Here is a 17662-nt window from a genome sequence, read left to right as displayed (position 1 = left end):
GGGGAAGACAGCGGAAAATACAGCTCTGCGCAGGGAAGGACCAGCTGAAGGTCCTTACAGGCAAGTGGAGCGCTAGGGTCAGAGCGCTCCTAGGGCAAAGCACACAGCGCTCACCCTCGGGCTCCAAATGAAAAACGCCAGAAGCTTGATTTAGAGCTGTCTGTGCGCTGCCTAGTCTTCTACAGTGCAGGTGGGACCAATAATCTCAGATGCAGACTCCAGTGTGAGTTTAAGTGTTTTAATGAAAAGAAACAGCTACCAACTAAGGTTGCGGATTGCCATTCGCCGAAAGCCTTGAAATAGCATCCGTTTGCATCTGGGCCAAGCCGAGGACCCCTCGCAGCTGCCGGCGGCGCTAGAGCCCCAGGCCGGCGCAGACCCGCGCCCCGCCGCTCACCTCCCTGCGCACCGGCGTGCTGTGCGCCGCGGCCGCGAACTGCTCCGGGGCCTGCCGCGGCTGCTCCCCGCCCGGCGGCTGCGGCCCCGGCCCCGGCTGCGCCCCCGCCGCCTCCTGGGGCTCGGCCTCCTGCTCCGGCTTGGATTCTGAGTCGGATCCGGATTCAGTCGTCATGGTTGATTGTTCTGCAAGCAGAAAACAGGGAGGATCTCGTCACTCTACGCAGTTACCTCCCTAGCGGGAAAGCTAGGATCCGGGCCCCGGAAGGCTGGAGGGAGCAGGGAGCAGAGCGGGAGAGATGCTAACGAGGGCTCAACATTAATATTTAACTAGAAGTCAAAGTGGATTTGCAAGGATCGCAGGTTTTAATCCTATGACGAGTTTTGCCACAGAGGATGATGGCAAAATGACATTAAAGAATGTCATACTAATTAAATAATTTACATGTGATTTCAGAAAAATGAATCTGCTGTATCAGGCGAGTATATATTTTAATCTCTGGGAAGGATGATCGGATAATAGAAGCAGACACTCATTTCCCACCCATTTCTATGCCTATCCAGGGGCCCTCCTGACCTCTGATCTTCAGATACTTCCGGGCATCAGGGCCTTTCCCATGTGATTTCTCCTAATTCAGTTATCTCCCCCACGGCTACACCAGGCTTCTCCAGGGACATGGAATCTGCCCACACTGGACAAGCAGGGCCGTCAGTGGCTCCAGAGTGGGGCACAGGGCAGCACCGCCTTCCTCCCTCCCTTCCACACTAATTCTCAGATTCTTCTTTCCTCCCCATTTCCCTTGAGTGTTACAAGATGAGTTTTTCTCATCTCTCACAAGGAATTAAAGCAACTGATCTTAACGCATGTAATCTGCTGATGCAACCTTACAAAGGACCTTTCAAACATACCTGCTACCCAGGCCGCACCTGTGGCTCAAGGATAGGGCAGGACCCCACATGCCAGAGGTAGCGGGTTCAAACCGTTCAAAAACTGCAAACCCCACCCCCCTCTAAAAAAACCCATACCCGGCACCTAACCATGTGCCAGTTAAGAGGCTTCATGTGCCTCCATGTCCCCATGTGCTAAACAATGACACTGAACTTGATCAGACCTAAACAACTTATTTCCTACAGATACTATTTCCTCCTACTAATAACATATTACCATTGTACTTAAAAACAGATTTTTGGTCTAAACAGTAAAAAAGCTGCTATGCCAAGTATTTAGACTGTATTATTTTAAGTAATTTCTTATCTTAGGTATGTGGGATAAGTATCACAACAATAATCTCTCACATTGTCATATAATTTTCCTTCTCAATTCTAATTTTATGGTAAAAATATCATGAGCAAAAGGTTAGTACAGTACTTTAATCAAATCACAACCCCCTTGCTATAATACAGTATTATGCAAAATAAAACTAATAAAGTTAGAGTAAAACCACCATTTAGTTCCTATCTTCATATCAGAATGTTTAATAATTTAAGGAGGAGAGAATATGACAAATACCAATCCATGTTATAAACTAAATGCCGTAGCTGTGCTTTGTATTTAGGGTTACTTTTCACGGTCACTAGTTATGCCTTCTGTTGAAAGACATATCAACTTGGCATGAACTCAGCTGCCCAAAGCATATGTAAATATCAAGTCCAAATACAGAGAAAGATAGTGATCCAAATAAAGTGAACAGACTTTCTTCTTTTTTTCCCCCTTTTATAACACATTTAAGAGATTTTAAAGCAAATCTTGAAAGTCAATATTATATTCACTGTTGTGTGCTTATCCTGAAGAGTGACAGGATTACAGAGAGGAAACAGTAGAGAAGGAAAGGCTCACGGCTCACTGTGGAATTCAGAGCCCACAATCAAATTCCACCCTGAAAAGAAAGATCAGTTTTAACAGTCCATTCAACTCACTGACCACTTGTTCAGTACCATACATAAGCCAGGCACTGCACAGATGGTTTAGAAACTGATGAATCTGTCTTAACCACTCTCCCCACGCTAAGCAGCTCAGGGCCCACAGCAGTTACAGACTCTCTCCAGAATCCATTTTCTCCATTTCACATCTTTTTTTTTAAACTAAGCTTTCAGTTTTGGCAGGTAAAACCCCACCTGGCCTGAGAGGATGATGAACAGTGGCCAAGACCAGGCCAATGAGACAATGGAAAAATATATACATTCAATGTCATCTTCACAAAGACAGAGTCACTTAATCTAGATTTCCCTTTCCCACGGGGGGAGAAATAACAAGGGACCGTCCACTCTTGCCTATGCTTTGTTGATGGCAACTCTCAGCAGCCCCAACTCAGGCCAGGAGTTTTCTCGTCAACATGCTTCCCCGCCTTGGGAGTTAGAACAAATTCTCCTGTTCTCTGTCTCTCTGGCCACTCCTTCCCACTGTACTCTACCCAACCTCCAAATAGATCACACTATAAAACTCAATTTCAGGCTCCCTTCTCTTCTTACATTTTCTCTCAGACTTAGAACATCCTTTCCTAGGGCTTTAAATACTTCCAATAAGCCAATGGCTCCTACCTTCATATCACTCATTCAAATCTCTGTTCTGAACTTTAAAACTAGTATCCAATTGCCCAAGGATGTTCCCATTCTCTCCCAATCTTGCTCCTCCCCATCCTCATCATCCTTCCCTCAGTAAATGGCAATGCCATTCCTTAAAGCCAGAATTCCTGAAGTTGCCCCTGACATCGTGACACAAAGTTCTGCTGGTTCTATTTCTAAGATGAACCTTGAATTGGTCCCTTGCCCCTACACCAGGCACCATCGTTTCTTTCCTGAAGTACCTTCTATCACCTCCAAGTGGTTCGCCTTGCCTCCACCCTACTCACCTCTGCCTAGTCTAATTGTTACACAAAATATAAAACCAACATGTCACTCACTGCAGAAAACCCCTTAATAGCTTCTCAATGTTCTGTAAGTAAAATGTAAACCATTACGAAGGCCTTCAAGAACATGCCTCAGCCCTAACACCCTATTCAGGGGCCACTGCCCGTCCTCTACCCCACTGTAATCCACCCATGATGTCTCCTGTCACACCCTATTCAGTGGCTACTGCCCGGCCTCTACCCCACTCTGATCCAGCCATGATGTCTCCTGTCAGTGTCTCTCATGTCAGAGTTTGCTGCCTTAAGTTTTTTTTTTATTATTATTAAATCATAGCTGTGTACATTAATGCGATCATGGGGCACCATACACTGGTTTCATAGACCGTTTGACACACTTTCATCACACTTCCTGGCATTTTCTTAGTTATTGTGTTAAGACAGTTACATTCTACATTTACTAAGTTTCACATATACCTTTGTAAGATGCACTGCAGGTGTAATCGCACCAATCACCCTCCCTCCACCCATCCTCCCCCCTCCCTCCCCTCCCTCTCTCTCTTCCCCATATTCTTAGATTATAGCTGGGTTATAGTTTTCATATGAAAGCCATAAATCAGTTTCATACTAGGGCTGAGTACATTGGATACTTTTTCTTCCATTCTTGAGATACTTTACTAAGAAGAATATGTTCCAGCTCCATCCATGTAAACATGAAAGAGGTAGTCTCCATCTTTCTTTAAGTCTGCATAATATTCCATGGTGTACATATACCACAATTTATTAATCCATTCGTGGATCGATGGGCACTTGGGCTTTTTCCATGACTCAGCAATTAGGAATTGGGCTGCAATAAACATTCTGGTACAAATATCTTTGTTATAATGTGATTTTTGGTCTTCTAGGTATATACCTAGTAGAGGAATTACAGGATTGAATGGCAGATCTATTTTTAGGTCTCTAAGTGTTCTCCAAACATCTTTCTAAAACTGGACCCACACCTTGCACCATTAACTAAGATAGACTCTCACTGGATTAAAGATTTAAACTTAAGACATGAAACTATAAAAATACTAGAAGAGAGTGCAGGGAAAACCCTTGAAGAAATCGGTCTGGGCAAGTATTTTATGAGGAGGACCCCCCGGCAATTGAAGCAGCTTCAAAACTACACTACTGGCACCTGATCACACTAAAAAGCTTCTGCATAGTCCAGAACACAGTAAGTTAAGCAAGCAGACAGCCCTCAGAGTGGGAGAAGATATTTGCAGGTTGTGTCTCCGACAAAGGTTTAATAATCAGAATCCACAAACGTATAAGCAAGAAAAGAACAAGTGATCCCATCGCAGGCTGGGCAAGGGACTTGAAGAGAAACTTCTCTGAAGAAGACAGGCGCACAGCCTACAGACACATGAAAAAATGCTCATCATCCTTAATCATCAGAGAAATGCAAATCAAAACTACTTTGAGATTATCATCTAACTCCAGTAAGATTAGCCCATATCACAAAATCCCAAGACCAGAGATGTTGGCGTGGATGTGGAGAAAAGGGAACACTTCTACACTGCTGGTGGGAATGCAAATTAATATGTGCCTTATGGTTTTTGAGCATGTTCTTTCCTCTGTTCTTAAGTGGCCAACTCCTTAATACTCAAACGTTGGCTGAGAAAGGCTTTCCCTGATTACAGTCATTCTAGCTGTATCTTACTGTTTCCTACCTCGATTTTCAAATGTTGTAATTATTCTACCTCTTTCCTATATATTCAAGGGTAGGAACCATGTATGTTTATATCCCCCAAACACCTAGTACCAGTGTCATACCTGGAATATAGTATTTGAATAATTATTTGATGAAAAACTAAGTTGCAAAATCAACCTCATTTATTAGCATAGGTGTATATTTAAAAATATAATAAACTCTTCCTTATAGTCTTTCATCTTTGTGAAATCTCTCAAGTAAACAGTAGGTGTTTCTATGTTTTGTAGTTAAGAACGCATTTAGTCTCTTTATTCCGCGTAGATCTTTCCATTTAAGCCAACAAATCTGTCATCTCTCTTGTGATCTTCTTTCAACTTTCCTAACTGCTTTTTTTTTTTTTGTAGAGACAGAGTCTCACTGTACCGCCCTCGGGTAGAGTGCCGTGGCGGCACACGGCTCACAGCAACCTCTAACTCTTGGGCTTACGCGATTCTCTTGCCTCAGCCTCCCCAGCACCTGGGACTACAGGCGCCCGCCACAACGCCTGGCTATTTTTTTGTTGCAGTTTGGCTGGGGCTGGGTTTGAACCCGCCACCCTCGGCATACGGGGCCAGCGCCCTACTCACTGAGCCACAGGCGCCTCCTCCTAACTGCTTTTTAAACGCAGAAGTTTTAACACAAATGTTGTTACAGTATATACCTCTCATATTAATGGATTCTAAACTTTTAATTAAAAAGCGGTCCAACATGTGTTAAAACATGAGTTTTTCTAAACACATGACATTACTCCCTGGACATACTATGTATGAAACAGAAGGAATAGCCCAATGTCCTTAGTGAAGGAATATCCCAATTGTAATTTCAGTGTTCTTAGTCCAGTAATGAAACCATTTTGCACCTGCTTTTGTCTGAAATCCCAAGATCATCTTGAAAGCAGAGAACCAGCTATACACAAGCTAAGTGAGAATGCAAAAGGAATTGATCCCTATCCACTATTTAAACAATAAAATAACCTACCATGACTTTGAGCCTATGAATATACGTAGACATCACATAAATCACAAAACTTCAAACCTCAAAATGAACTTCTATGCCCTTGTCAAGTATTTCCTAGGTCTACATGAGTAATATAACAAGTGAGAATCATTGTTTTTAAAAAAGATTATACCGTATTTTTACTGTAGATTTCTGTTTTTGACTAATTTTAATAAAATACAACTTTCACGGCTCTTGAGAGATAAAGCAATAAAACTTAAAAATGTAAGACTTTTAATCTAGACTCTCACTAGAATCAATATCTAATTCTACATATCTTCAAGGGCATGAGTTCTTACTGTACCAGCAAATAAACCAATATTGATGGCCTAGATCAGCAAATTTAATTCCAGAACTTTAATAGTTCTCTTTCGTAACCATATGCCAATAAAAGCCAGCTATACTTATTTTTTTAAGTGGCAAAATCATAAGCACTTAAAGTACTTCCAATTTTAACTCATTATTTTAACACGTTTGTGATGTGCTCCTTCACTCATATACCCAAATGCCAAAACATTTTTTTTTTTTTAATTCGATTTTCACACATTGCTCTGGTTTGTCTTTTTCTTATATGCTCTCCTGGCTTTCTGAGACGACTCTTGCACTTGAAATTACACTTTACCCTCTTTAAAGACTACTATTTCCAAGGTTCCTTCCTCTTTTTCTGACAGATTCACTTGGATTAAACTTACTGTTGATTATTTGGGTTACTGGAAATAAATACCATTACTTACAATGCCAAAGAGTAAGTGATACAAAATGCTTATCTTTAGCTTCTACTTAAACTATGTAATATGCCTTACTAACTGTGTTTTGATTAGGCCAAAAGGGCTTCAATTCCTAGAAACTCCAAATTCTAAAAGTTAGGGTGAGAATATTCATAACTATGCTACTGGATGGCAAGAGGAATCCTTTATTTCTTAAAGAAATGTAAATTATATTTCAATATGCCTCTCTCAGGTATGTATTTATTAAATGACTGCCAAAAGCAATGCATTGTGCAGGTGTAAATCAAATCATACTCACAACTCCCAATCCAATTCACCTACAAAAAGGCAGCCATTGTTATGCATTCCAGGCTTTGTTGCCTTTCAGCTCTCATTTTTTATTCCACAGAAGAAAAAAAAGTCAGTTCATTCTCATCTTTTCTACTTTTGTAAATAGCATCTTTAAAATCCCACTCTCCCAAATAAATGACTGCTAAATTAGTTTCTGTATTCAAATTTACCTACTTCTCTTGCTGATATGAAAGTTCAGTAGTAGTTTATTAAAAGGTACAAACCAAGGATTTAGTGAAGGAAAATGCTTCATAAAAATTTCTGTCACCATAAAACAGGGTTCCTAGGAAATAACAAAGCATTTCATTAAACAAACAAACAAACAAACAAAAAAAAAACCCTTTATACCATCTGCCTATAGGATGTAGGACTATCACAGACATATTGTTAACCTTTTTTTTCTTTTATATTCCAACTCTACATTTATAGGAAAAGAGAGGTAAGTATGCTGGTAGACCTGCGTAAATGTAAGTGACTATTGAATGCTGTCCACTGGTCTGCAAAACCACTGTTATTAACAAACTAGAATTCTGTTGGATTTTCCTACTTACGTGAAAAAAAAAAAGAAAAAAAAAAACTCCCCTAGTATCATCCATTAAAAAAAAAAACAACAACAACAGCCCACAAAACAACCTGCTCTTGGTCTCACCTTCCACTTTTCTATAAGCCCCATCTTTACCTCTCCAGTACAGCCCTACCCTCCAATTTTCTACAGACCTAAGCTTCTAGAACAGCGGATCTCAACCTGTGGGTCACGACCCCTTTTAACTATATTAAAGATTTACAGCATTAGGAAGGTTGAGAACCACGGTTCTAGAAGAAAATTTTTTATGCTGTCAGCACATCCCCTCTCACCCTTCAGAATAGTCCCCATTATTCTAGTCCCCTTGCTAAGGGTGCAATGACCTCCCCGCTGGCCAGTAAATCCCAGGTGGTATCGCCTCTCATCTTTCCATTCTCCTTGTGTTTGACACTTGATTTTCTACCTTTTCTGGCTACTTTTGCTCATTTCCATTTGCTTCTTAATATCCTATGTCTCTCATATTCTATTTCTAAAACTTTCAGTTCTTTAGTAACCCTTCTCCATCCTTAAACCCTCTTTCTTGGAGAGCTCACCCACTTCCTTTCAAATACAATGACAATTCCAAAATAACAGGTCCTTCAATGTGTGACCTCTCTCGAAGCTTCAGATCCACATATAAAACTCTCCTTTTCACTTATCTACGTGGCTATCTCAGAGGCACACGTTTCCATCCAAATGCTGGATCTCTGCACTGTTCCCCCCCAAGCCACCTCCATTATCTGTCCCACTCCTGGGTTCCCCATTTCAGCAGATGGTCTCCCTACCGTCTAGCTGTTTATGCTAGGGGCAGAACTCCTCTCCTCTCCTTCCTCTGAACTCCCATCTGCTTCATGCGTGGCAATTTCATCTCCTCAATTATGTTGTATGTTGTAAGAAAGAATAGAAAAACAGGTGAAAGTTACAGACAGAGGTATCAAAACAAGCAAATGCAGAACAGTATGGAGAATCACCCACACTTACACGTGCACGGTCATGTGGTCTGCTGTGCTGTGGCTGGCACAGAAGGGGTATAAAAGAAATGAGAGGTGATGAGAGGGGACGAGAGGGAGCCATGTACAGGGCAGGTCCCACAAGGCCGTCTGACCCTCAGAAGCTTCCACCTCTTTACACAGAGATCATTCTGACAGCTATGGGGTCATGATGCTAGCATTAGAATGTGTCAGCGGGACTTTCCCATTGTTTCAGCTCAAATCAAACTAGCAGAGCAAACAGGCCTTGACGGGATGACCAGTTATCCCACAAGTACAAAGCAGGGGGCCAGGTGCAGTGGTCTCAGGCCTGTAATCTCAGCACTCTGGGAGACCAAGTTGGGGGATGGCCTGAGCTCAAAAGTTCGAGACTAGCCTGAGCATGAGCGAGACTTTGTCTCTACTAAAATAGAAAACCTAGTCTGGTGTCCCAGCAGGTGCCAGTAGTCCCAGCTACTCAGGAGGCTGAGGAAAGAAGACTGCCTGACCCCAGGAGTTTGAGGCTGCTGTGAGCTATGATGCCACCACACATTAGCCTGGTCAACAGAGTGAAACTTTGTCTCAAAACAAACAAACATACAAACAAATAAGCTGGGCTTGGTGGCTCACACCTGTAATCCTAGCATTTTGAGAGGCTGAGAGGGGTAGATTGCTTGAGCTCAGGAGTTCAAGACCAGCCTAAACAAGAACGAGACCCCATTGCTACTAAAAATAGAAAAACTATTTTGTGCACTATGGTGGTAACCTGTAGTCCCACTTACTGGGGAGGCTGAGGCAAGAGGATCTCTGCAGTTTAACAGCTGGAGGTTGCTGTGAGCTATGATGACACGACAGTACTCTACCCAGAGCGACAGAGACTCTGCCTCAAAAACATAAGAAGAAGAGGAAAATAAAAAAGCACAAAGCAGAAAACTCAGACCTGGTCCTAAACATCTCCTAAAAATCGACAGTGAAGAATGGAGACATGGTTTGTGACCACCCAGTCAGAGGTCCTCAAACTTTTTGAACAGAGGGCCAGTTCACTGTCCCTCAGACCATTGGGAGAGCTGGACTATAGTTAAAAAAAAAAACTATGAACAAATTCCTATGCACACGGCACATATTTTGAAGTAAAAAAACAAAACGGGAACAAATACAATCACACTGCCACATGTGGAGTTTGAGGACCCCTGACCTAGATGGACAATTCTGACACTTTCTTCAAAGAAGCTTTTTAGCGACATTAAGTTCAAATCTTATAAGCCAGTATCCCAACTTTTACAAAGTTGACTGACTTTTTAGGATTATACAAACAGCAGATTTGCAATTGTTTCGAAGACGACATACAGATTCAAAATCATTTTCGCAATGACCACTGTGCCTACAGAGGATCACCCTGTCACTAGAGAGACAGAGCTTCCAACCTCGTTGCACACCTACAGTTCAGGGTTGAGAGTTTTAAAAACTAAGTAAGACAATAATTAAAAAATAAGCCTCCTGCTTCAAGGAATGTGCATTCTAGAAGCTTCAGATCCACATAGAAAACTCCTTTTCATTCATCTACGTGGCTATCTCAGAGGCCAACCAGTCAATGGGCTTGAAATAAGTCTGAGGGCAGGAAGGACTTCTACAGGAAACAGGACTTTTCCTGACAGAAAAATAATCACTCACCTCCAGTCCCCAGTTAAATGACTAGTTTTAAACGTCAGATGCGATTAAACGTCACAGGCTATTTCAGAAAGATAAAAGGGAACTCAGGGATAAATGAAAATGCTGAGAATACCATGAAGGGGCAGCCGGGAAAGGCTGTTCTGGGCCCAGCTGGCTGCTGCTCTATGACCTCAACAGAATTTCTGCTTTACAATTCCAAAGTTCTTGGAGTCCTCAAACTACGGCCCGGGGGCCACATGTGGCGGTGTGATTGTATTTGTTCCCGTTTTGTTTTTTTACTTCAAAATAAGATATGTGCAGTGTGCATAGGAATTTGTTCATAGTTTTTTTTTAACTATAGTCCGGCCCTCCAACGGTCTGAGGGACAGTGAACTGGCCCCCTGTTTAAAAAGTTTGAGGAGCCCTGACACAGATGCTAGTGCTTCTGCTGACTAGGCCCAGCGCTCCAGTAGTAAGGAACACAGGCACTGTTTGAGTTTATTAAGGTTTTATTTATTCACTGCCACATTACTTAGATAATCTGCAAAGGGTGGGAGAAAAAACACTCATTTACTTAATACTTTGGAAAAATATGGTTCATCTTCAGTAAGCTTTTAGCTTTCCAAGTTCAAAAAATGTTTAGAGCTGGGTGGCACCTGTGGCTCAAGGAGTAGGGCGCCAGCCCCATATCCTGGAGGTGGTGGGTTCAAACCCGGCCCCAGCCAAAAACAGAAAAAAAAAAAAAAAACGTTAGTAGAGCTAAGTGTGAACAGAAAAATTAACAAACACAATTTGGAACATACGTGTTGATATGGTGACCATGGAATTAATTCTATTCTTGGGGGGGGGGGGGCAGAAGAACAAATTCAAATGCTGTTCTAGGGCCACTACACGGTACATACTCTTTAAAAGCAAGGAAATCCGTCAGGCTGGGATTTCTGACCTGGCTTAGGGATGTGAGCACTTGTTTTGCTACTTAATTTAAAGGGTCCATCCAGCTGCCACTTGGAAGCACACACAGGCTTTTTTGTTCTGAGGTGGAAACTTACCAGTTAAGGTTAGAAACACTGGCTACCTCCTTGCTTCCTTCTCTAATCCATCCCTTCAACAAACACTTCCCGAGCAGCTGTTGTGACCCCGGGGACACATCAGACAGAGGAAGGAGGCCTCTGCTCTGGGGCAGCCCATGTTCTAACTGAAGGAGAAGTGAGAAACGTCAGCTGGAGACGGATGTTATTAAAAACCTAACTAAAGTACATGGCTGGCTGCTTTAGATTAGTGGTCAGGGAAGCTTCTCCAAGGAGGAAACACTTAACCAATGTAAAAATATCAAAAAGAACCTGCCATGTGAAGACATAGGGCTTGGGATAATGCCTGCGAGCAAGACAACTGGCCAGGTTGTGAGCAGGAAATGAGCTTGGCTTGGAACCAGCTTAAGGTATGAAAAGACCGGAACAGCTGTGATGCTCGAGGGGCGGGGAGGAACATTACAAGACGAGGTAGATGTCAGACCCTGTGTGCTTTTGTAAGACAGTTTTTGAAGCTGGGTTTTATTTTAAATGCAATAGGGCATTTGGGGGTGAGGTACAATAGGGTCTTACTGAAGCTTTTAAAAAGCCATGCAGCTTCTGGGTGCAGGAATCAAGGTGGCAGCTGGAGGTGGTCCAGAGACAAGGTAATGGTGACAGTGCAGGTGAGAAAAAAATGCCAGGCAGGGCAGCAGGGAGGCGGGAGGCAGGTGACACCCAGGGGGCTCCTGTCAGAAACTCAGACTGTAGCTCTGGTAAGGGGTGGAAATGCCCTGACAGGCAAAATCTCTCACAAATGTTCAGTCTCTTAAAACACAGGGTTCCCTAAAGGAGAACAGATTGTCAATGACCTTTCTCCAACAGGCCGGAAGCCGGGGAGCCCACCAACGAACAAATGCCCAGCTGCCTTGCCCTGGGCTCCATCACCTTTGATGCAGGAAATCCCGGTCATCAGCAATATTTCTTAAAATCATCAAATTGAGAAACAGTGAGGCAAGAGGATCACTGGAGCCCAAGGATTGGAGGTTGCTGTTAGCTAGGATGATGCCCCAGCGCTCTCTCTCCAAAAAAAAAAACCATCAAATTCATGTGAAAAGCCATGCCCACATGCCCACCTTCCTTTATAATGGACGTATTCCTGTGGCTTAAGTGAAAGCTCCAGCCTTCCAAAAAAGCAAATATAAAACAGATTAACGCAAATAGCTTTGGCCTTTTGAGGAGGGACGCGCTTCTGGACTTCATCTGAGAACCTAACTAATGCAGGAACAGTAGCTGGACCTATACGCTTGTTTTCTACATAATCTGGCAGAGAATTTTAGTCACCATGAAATTTTAACATGACTATCACTGGTGCTGTCGTTACTGGGAACTTGAACAAATGTTATTAAAGTTTCTACTTGGTCTACACAAGAATCCTGTCGGTGCTATTAAAAGGTTTTAAAGCTCCTAACATGTTGACCTTGCCCTGGTCAAATCTGGAAAACACTACCTCAATAGGCACAGTATAGCCCCACAATGTATTTACCTTTCTTTCACCTTGACAAGGATTTTAACGTATCATTCAAAATACAGCAGAAATACTTGAAAGAATCATTCCTGGAATGGGACGGTGTCAACACATTTTTTTTCAGTTCATACAAAGACGTGAATTCCGTTTCCTGATAGCTGTGCCTGTAACGATTCAATAGTGTTCCCTAGCAATGAACTGGTGTTCAGACTTGATGACACCGTTTCCCTTTTGCCAAAGCCGCACCCCCAACCCCAGCAGGATTTAAGGAAAAAAAGTTAAATCAAAATGGAAATTTCAGGGCACCAATGAGATGTAAAAGAGCCAACTGAGCAAGCCCTATGTTAAACTAGATCCTGGGAAGAGTGAAGTAAATATAATAATTACTGTCCATTTTCCATTAACTATAAATCATTCTTTGCAGGGAAGAACCTGTTATTATGCCCGCAAAGTGTAGAACATAAATACTGTATAATTGTTTCTTAGCTAAACGACTCCAAGCAACTCCTGTCCAATCCTGCCTTATGCTTCCCTAAAATGCATGTGATTTCTGTGAACTTGACAGAAATAATTCCTCACGAGCCTTTTGTGATGTTATTACTACTTTTTAATTAACAGGGACTGGTGCTTGGGAACATAAAGGAAGCTGTTCTCAGGGGAGGCACAAATGCAGGGAACTAGCACCCACCTTATACAGGCTCACCCCCAACAGAGGGGGACGGTCAGGTCAGTGAACGACTTGCCTTGTCACATGTGAATAAGCACAGCACAGCCTTAAGCTTGAGTTTCTGCCTCTACTAACAGAGCTTTTCCTTCCACAAAAATAGTGCACATTGGAGCACCATAAATCTTGTCCTGTATTTCTGTGGTCCCCAACCCCCGGGCAGAGGGCTGGTACCTGTCCATGGCCCGTTAGGAATAGCACGGCAGGTGAAGTGTCATCGGCGTTTGCGCTGTTCCCCATTTATCTGCATCACCTGAACTGTCTCCTGTCAGATACGCCCCCATCCCCACCATGGAAAAAGTGTCCATGAAGCTGGTCCTTGGTGCCAAAAAAGGTTGGGGGCTGCAGTTGGATTTCTAGTTCAGAACTGGAGGATCTACCAAAGTTACTGTTTTATGTGGTCATTTCCAATTCCATGCTGTCAATATGCTACTTAACATATCCTTCTATTTTTTAAAATAAAAGTAAATTCAAACTTGAATGAAATTATATTTTGTTTTAAATACTATTTTCCCTTAAAACTTATCTTTAAAAATTACATATAATGCATCCTAACCCTACCTTCTTTCTTTCTTAAAAGAGAAAAAAAAAAAGTTCTAATCTAGTGTGAACCTTTAGGATTCTGTCACTGGTGCCATTTTATTCCTGGAAAACAAAAAACAAATAATCAGTATGGCTTCCAGAAAAAATACAAATGACACTGACTGTTTCTAGATTCTCAACAATTCTTAAATTTCCACTACGGTGGCTTGTGAGAGTCAAAGCAAATAAGCTTAAATTTTAATCAGTTACAATTTTTTAAATGGTTGTTAGCGGAGGGCCTCAAAATTGGAAAAAATTCGGAACCATAGCTCTCCAGTTACAAATGTCCAGCCACACTGCTGAAAAAGCGTCAGGCATTCCTTTACTAAAATCAAAAAGAGCTCAGAGAAAAGGACATAGTGTATTTCCTCTCTATTCTCGGCCAATTCTATTCGGGGAAGAACTTAATAGCAAAAAGATATGTTTGGCACCTTAATTCAGGAGCATATTTTTCTATTACTCAACATCTGATTCTGCATCTGTGAGAGAGGAGGTGTGAACCACAGAGAGTGAATAAATTAAAACAGAGTCAGACGCTCAGTACTGTCACCCACCACGGAGGAAGAGCTCTCTGACGCGTTCTGAAATGCGGATCTCTCCTGTAGAACCCTTATTTTTAAAAACGGGAAAGGTTATGACAAAAAAAGAAAAAAAATCCAGCCTTTACACCTACTGAGGGAGCCACGGGCCCTCTGAAATCTAGGGATTATCAGGCTCAGAATTCAGGATCCAGTCAATTCTCTACACAGGTGCCAACACCATTGGGATAAGGACAGAACAACAAAACTGATCAAAATATCCTAAGCGCAAAGACCTAGGCTTCTAATTCCCTGTCTGTCCAGGAGAATTTTGCACACAAATAGATCCTGAATCAACAATAAATGAATGAACAGTCTGTGTTTCCGCATCTCACAAAACAAACAGTGCGGTAGGTCTTGCTAATTTCTAGGAGCCCGTAAATCCCATGAATGGTACAACAGAGAGCCAGCCCAGGCATTTTCTGTAACTGCACACATGTTTCAAGGCTTTTAGCTCTGCAGTTAGCTCCTAATAGCGAGCTTCATGCAGGCCCCCAAAACTAGTCACCATCAGGACATGTGGAGAGAATGAAAAACAAAACAAAGGGGGAAATAAGACCTTTTGGAGACCCAGGAAGGCAAGCTGCCTGTAAATATTTATAGCTTGCCTTTTAAAGGAGTTCCAGGCAGTAAGTACTGAAGACTCACACAGCTCAAATAACGTTTGATCAAATCGGTAGAGAAATATGGGGAAAAACCCACTTCTATCGCTAGAATATGAAAAACCAATGTAATAAGTTTTCAGGTGTTCTATTATTGCGTCTATTTAACACTTTAAAAGGCATACAAAACAACCATGTTCGGCAGCCTGATTGGTCATTCAATAATTAAATGAATAAGTAAGTGACTCTATCAGCTTCATTTAACCTACGTGTGCCCACTGTCACAAGTCTACAAACGCTATCTTAGGAAATCAGATCCCATTCAATCTGACCCCTAAAGCCCTTGGCTGTTTTGTGGTATCCTGCACTGAACAGAAATAAATTACAAATTAACAGCTCTCAACTCTTCCCCACACAGAATACACTCAATCTGGTCAGTTACCCACCCTTTCCAACTGTGACGTTTTCCAGACAATTTCTGTAGCCCCAAGCCAAATGAATAGAACTTGGTTTTCCCCACAGTTCTATACCAGCATCTTTGTCACCACACAGTTAATTAACTGAGTGTTCAAAACAGTATTTATCACAGTCCTTACAGAGAGAGGAAATGGGGAAGTCTTCTGGCATTCTTGGAGGGTTTGACAGACTGTTGAATTTTTTCATCCTTCAATACAAATGTGCGGCCAAGTGTTTAATTATTCTGTTTTTACCATAATGCATCAGCTTTTATCTCTACCCTAGTAATGGATAAAGACTATAAAGCATCTTCTTAAAAGGTCTCACCAGCGCACAAATGAGCTGAGAGCACCATCAGGTTCTCTGAAGGTGCGGATAAGAGGATTCCATACTCCAGGGCTGTTTACTCTGCGCCTCCTGCACTGAAAGGGCTCCCCATTTGTGCCCAAATACTTTGTAATAAAAGCTTCAAGAGATTGGCAAGGCCACCAGCTTCCCTCCTGCCTCCAAGGTCACTCGGTAGATGAAAGGGCAGCCCTGTGACTAGAGCTGCATTCTGATATTCTGATTGCAGGGGCTGAATTTCCCACTCAGGATACTAAAAGTGACTGAACAGCTACAGGTGCGCCTCCATTTATATTCTTTTTCTCTAATGAACAACTAACCCAATAAATGGCTCTTTCGATTGTTAAATCACGTATTTCCAGTTCAATGGGGATTAAATGCTGAAATGCGGTTCATTTAAAAAAATTTTTTATATGTTCTTTGTGTCAATTTCTTTAAATGTTTAATCATAGCAAACCTGCTTCACTTCATGTGTTGATAATTTTTTTTTAATTACTGCAGTTTTCACAATGAAAGGAGTTTTAAATCCTTTATTTAAAATGAAAGGAAAGTCGTCTGTTTAGATGAGAGCTTTATATGTGAGTAAGGAAAGCACATTAATTCCTTGTTTAAAACTCTGTTTGGAGCGCTCCTCAAATATTCACGGGAAGAAGTGTTTGCTTCTCTTACGGAAGTTCAAAGCAAGCACAGTAAGTATATTCTTTCTTTTTTTCCACTTTTTTGGATCAACATAATTTAAGTATGCCGCGGAAGTTTAACTAAAGGTTCAAGTGTGCTGTGAGATTAAAAAAGGTTGAGAAACTCTAGACTAATGTGTTTTCCAGGGGAACGCTGCATGTCCTGGAATGAGTTAGTGGTTTGGGGCAGAATGAGGGCGTCCTGGGCCGTCCTGTGTTTCCGACCTAGAGTAGGGAAAAGGAAGATACAGAGGAAAACAGACTCTTCCCTGAGAGCAGGGAGGTAATTCTTTCCGAAGGAAGAGCTGGGCTCCCAACAGAGGCCCGACAGCTGGAGAGGGCAGCACTAACTCACCACTGGCCCTGGAGAGGCCGGGGATCAGCCTGGGGTTTGCAACACAAGAGACCCACCACAAAAACAGATATTGAAGTGATAAGTCAAAATGTCAATGAGTGATCATCTCTGGAATTGTGAAATGATCTAGCTGTCTTTTTTAGATTTTCCATAGAAGTATTGTTTTTATAATTAAGAGAAAACACATCAACAAAATATTTCTTCTTAGAGATGAATGGTAGTCAAAGTTATATTTATAACTTCTTTAAAATACTGTTTTTGCTAGGTGGCAGTTCCACTGTTATTAACTACTTTTACAGGAAAAAAAAATGATGAACTCTGAGATAAGTTGTTTCAATACTTAAACACACCAAAGCATTCATCCTACACTAATGGAGCCTGGCACCATCATGCAGCAGATGGAGCAAACCAGTCAAGGTTTGAGGTCTGCAAAGGATGAAACTCAGACCACTTGGATCAGAAGCATCGGGAACTCTAGTAAAAATCATATATTCTTACCCAGAGGTATACAGAATCCCAGAAGTGCAAATGCCTGGGTTCCATTCTCACCAATCCAAAGAGCATCTCTGAGGTACAGGTAATTTTTAAAAGCTATTGTAG

At 42.0% G+C, this 17662-nt stretch overlaps 1 protein-coding gene across 36 annotated transcripts in view; it reads right to left on the bottom strand.

Annotated features, from left to right (window-relative positions):
- Nucleotides 1–17662, bottom strand: part of EPB41L3 (erythrocyte membrane protein band 4.1 like 3) — a 240666-nt gene that overhangs the window by 90853 nt on the left and 132151 nt on the right. For 35 of the 36 annotated variants that reach the window (XM_053571297.1, XM_053571287.1, XM_053571288.1 and 32 more), the window contains one exon: nt 398–582. In XM_053571297.1, coding sequence (XP_053427272.1) covers nt 398–582 — 185 coding nt within the window. Of the gene's footprint in view, nt 1–397; nt 583–17662 lie in introns of those variants that run through there. The other variant, XM_053571292.1, reaches the window with a different exon arrangement.

Source organism: Nycticebus coucang, chromosome 19 (genome assembly GCF_027406575.1).
Source record: "Nycticebus coucang isolate mNycCou1 chromosome 19, mNycCou1.pri, whole genome shotgun sequence".
Taxonomy (NCBI): Eukaryota; Metazoa; Chordata; class Mammalia; order Primates; family Lorisidae; genus Nycticebus; species Nycticebus coucang.
Note: the sequence above shows the minus strand (reverse complement) of the source record. Positions and strands in the feature narration are given on the sequence as shown.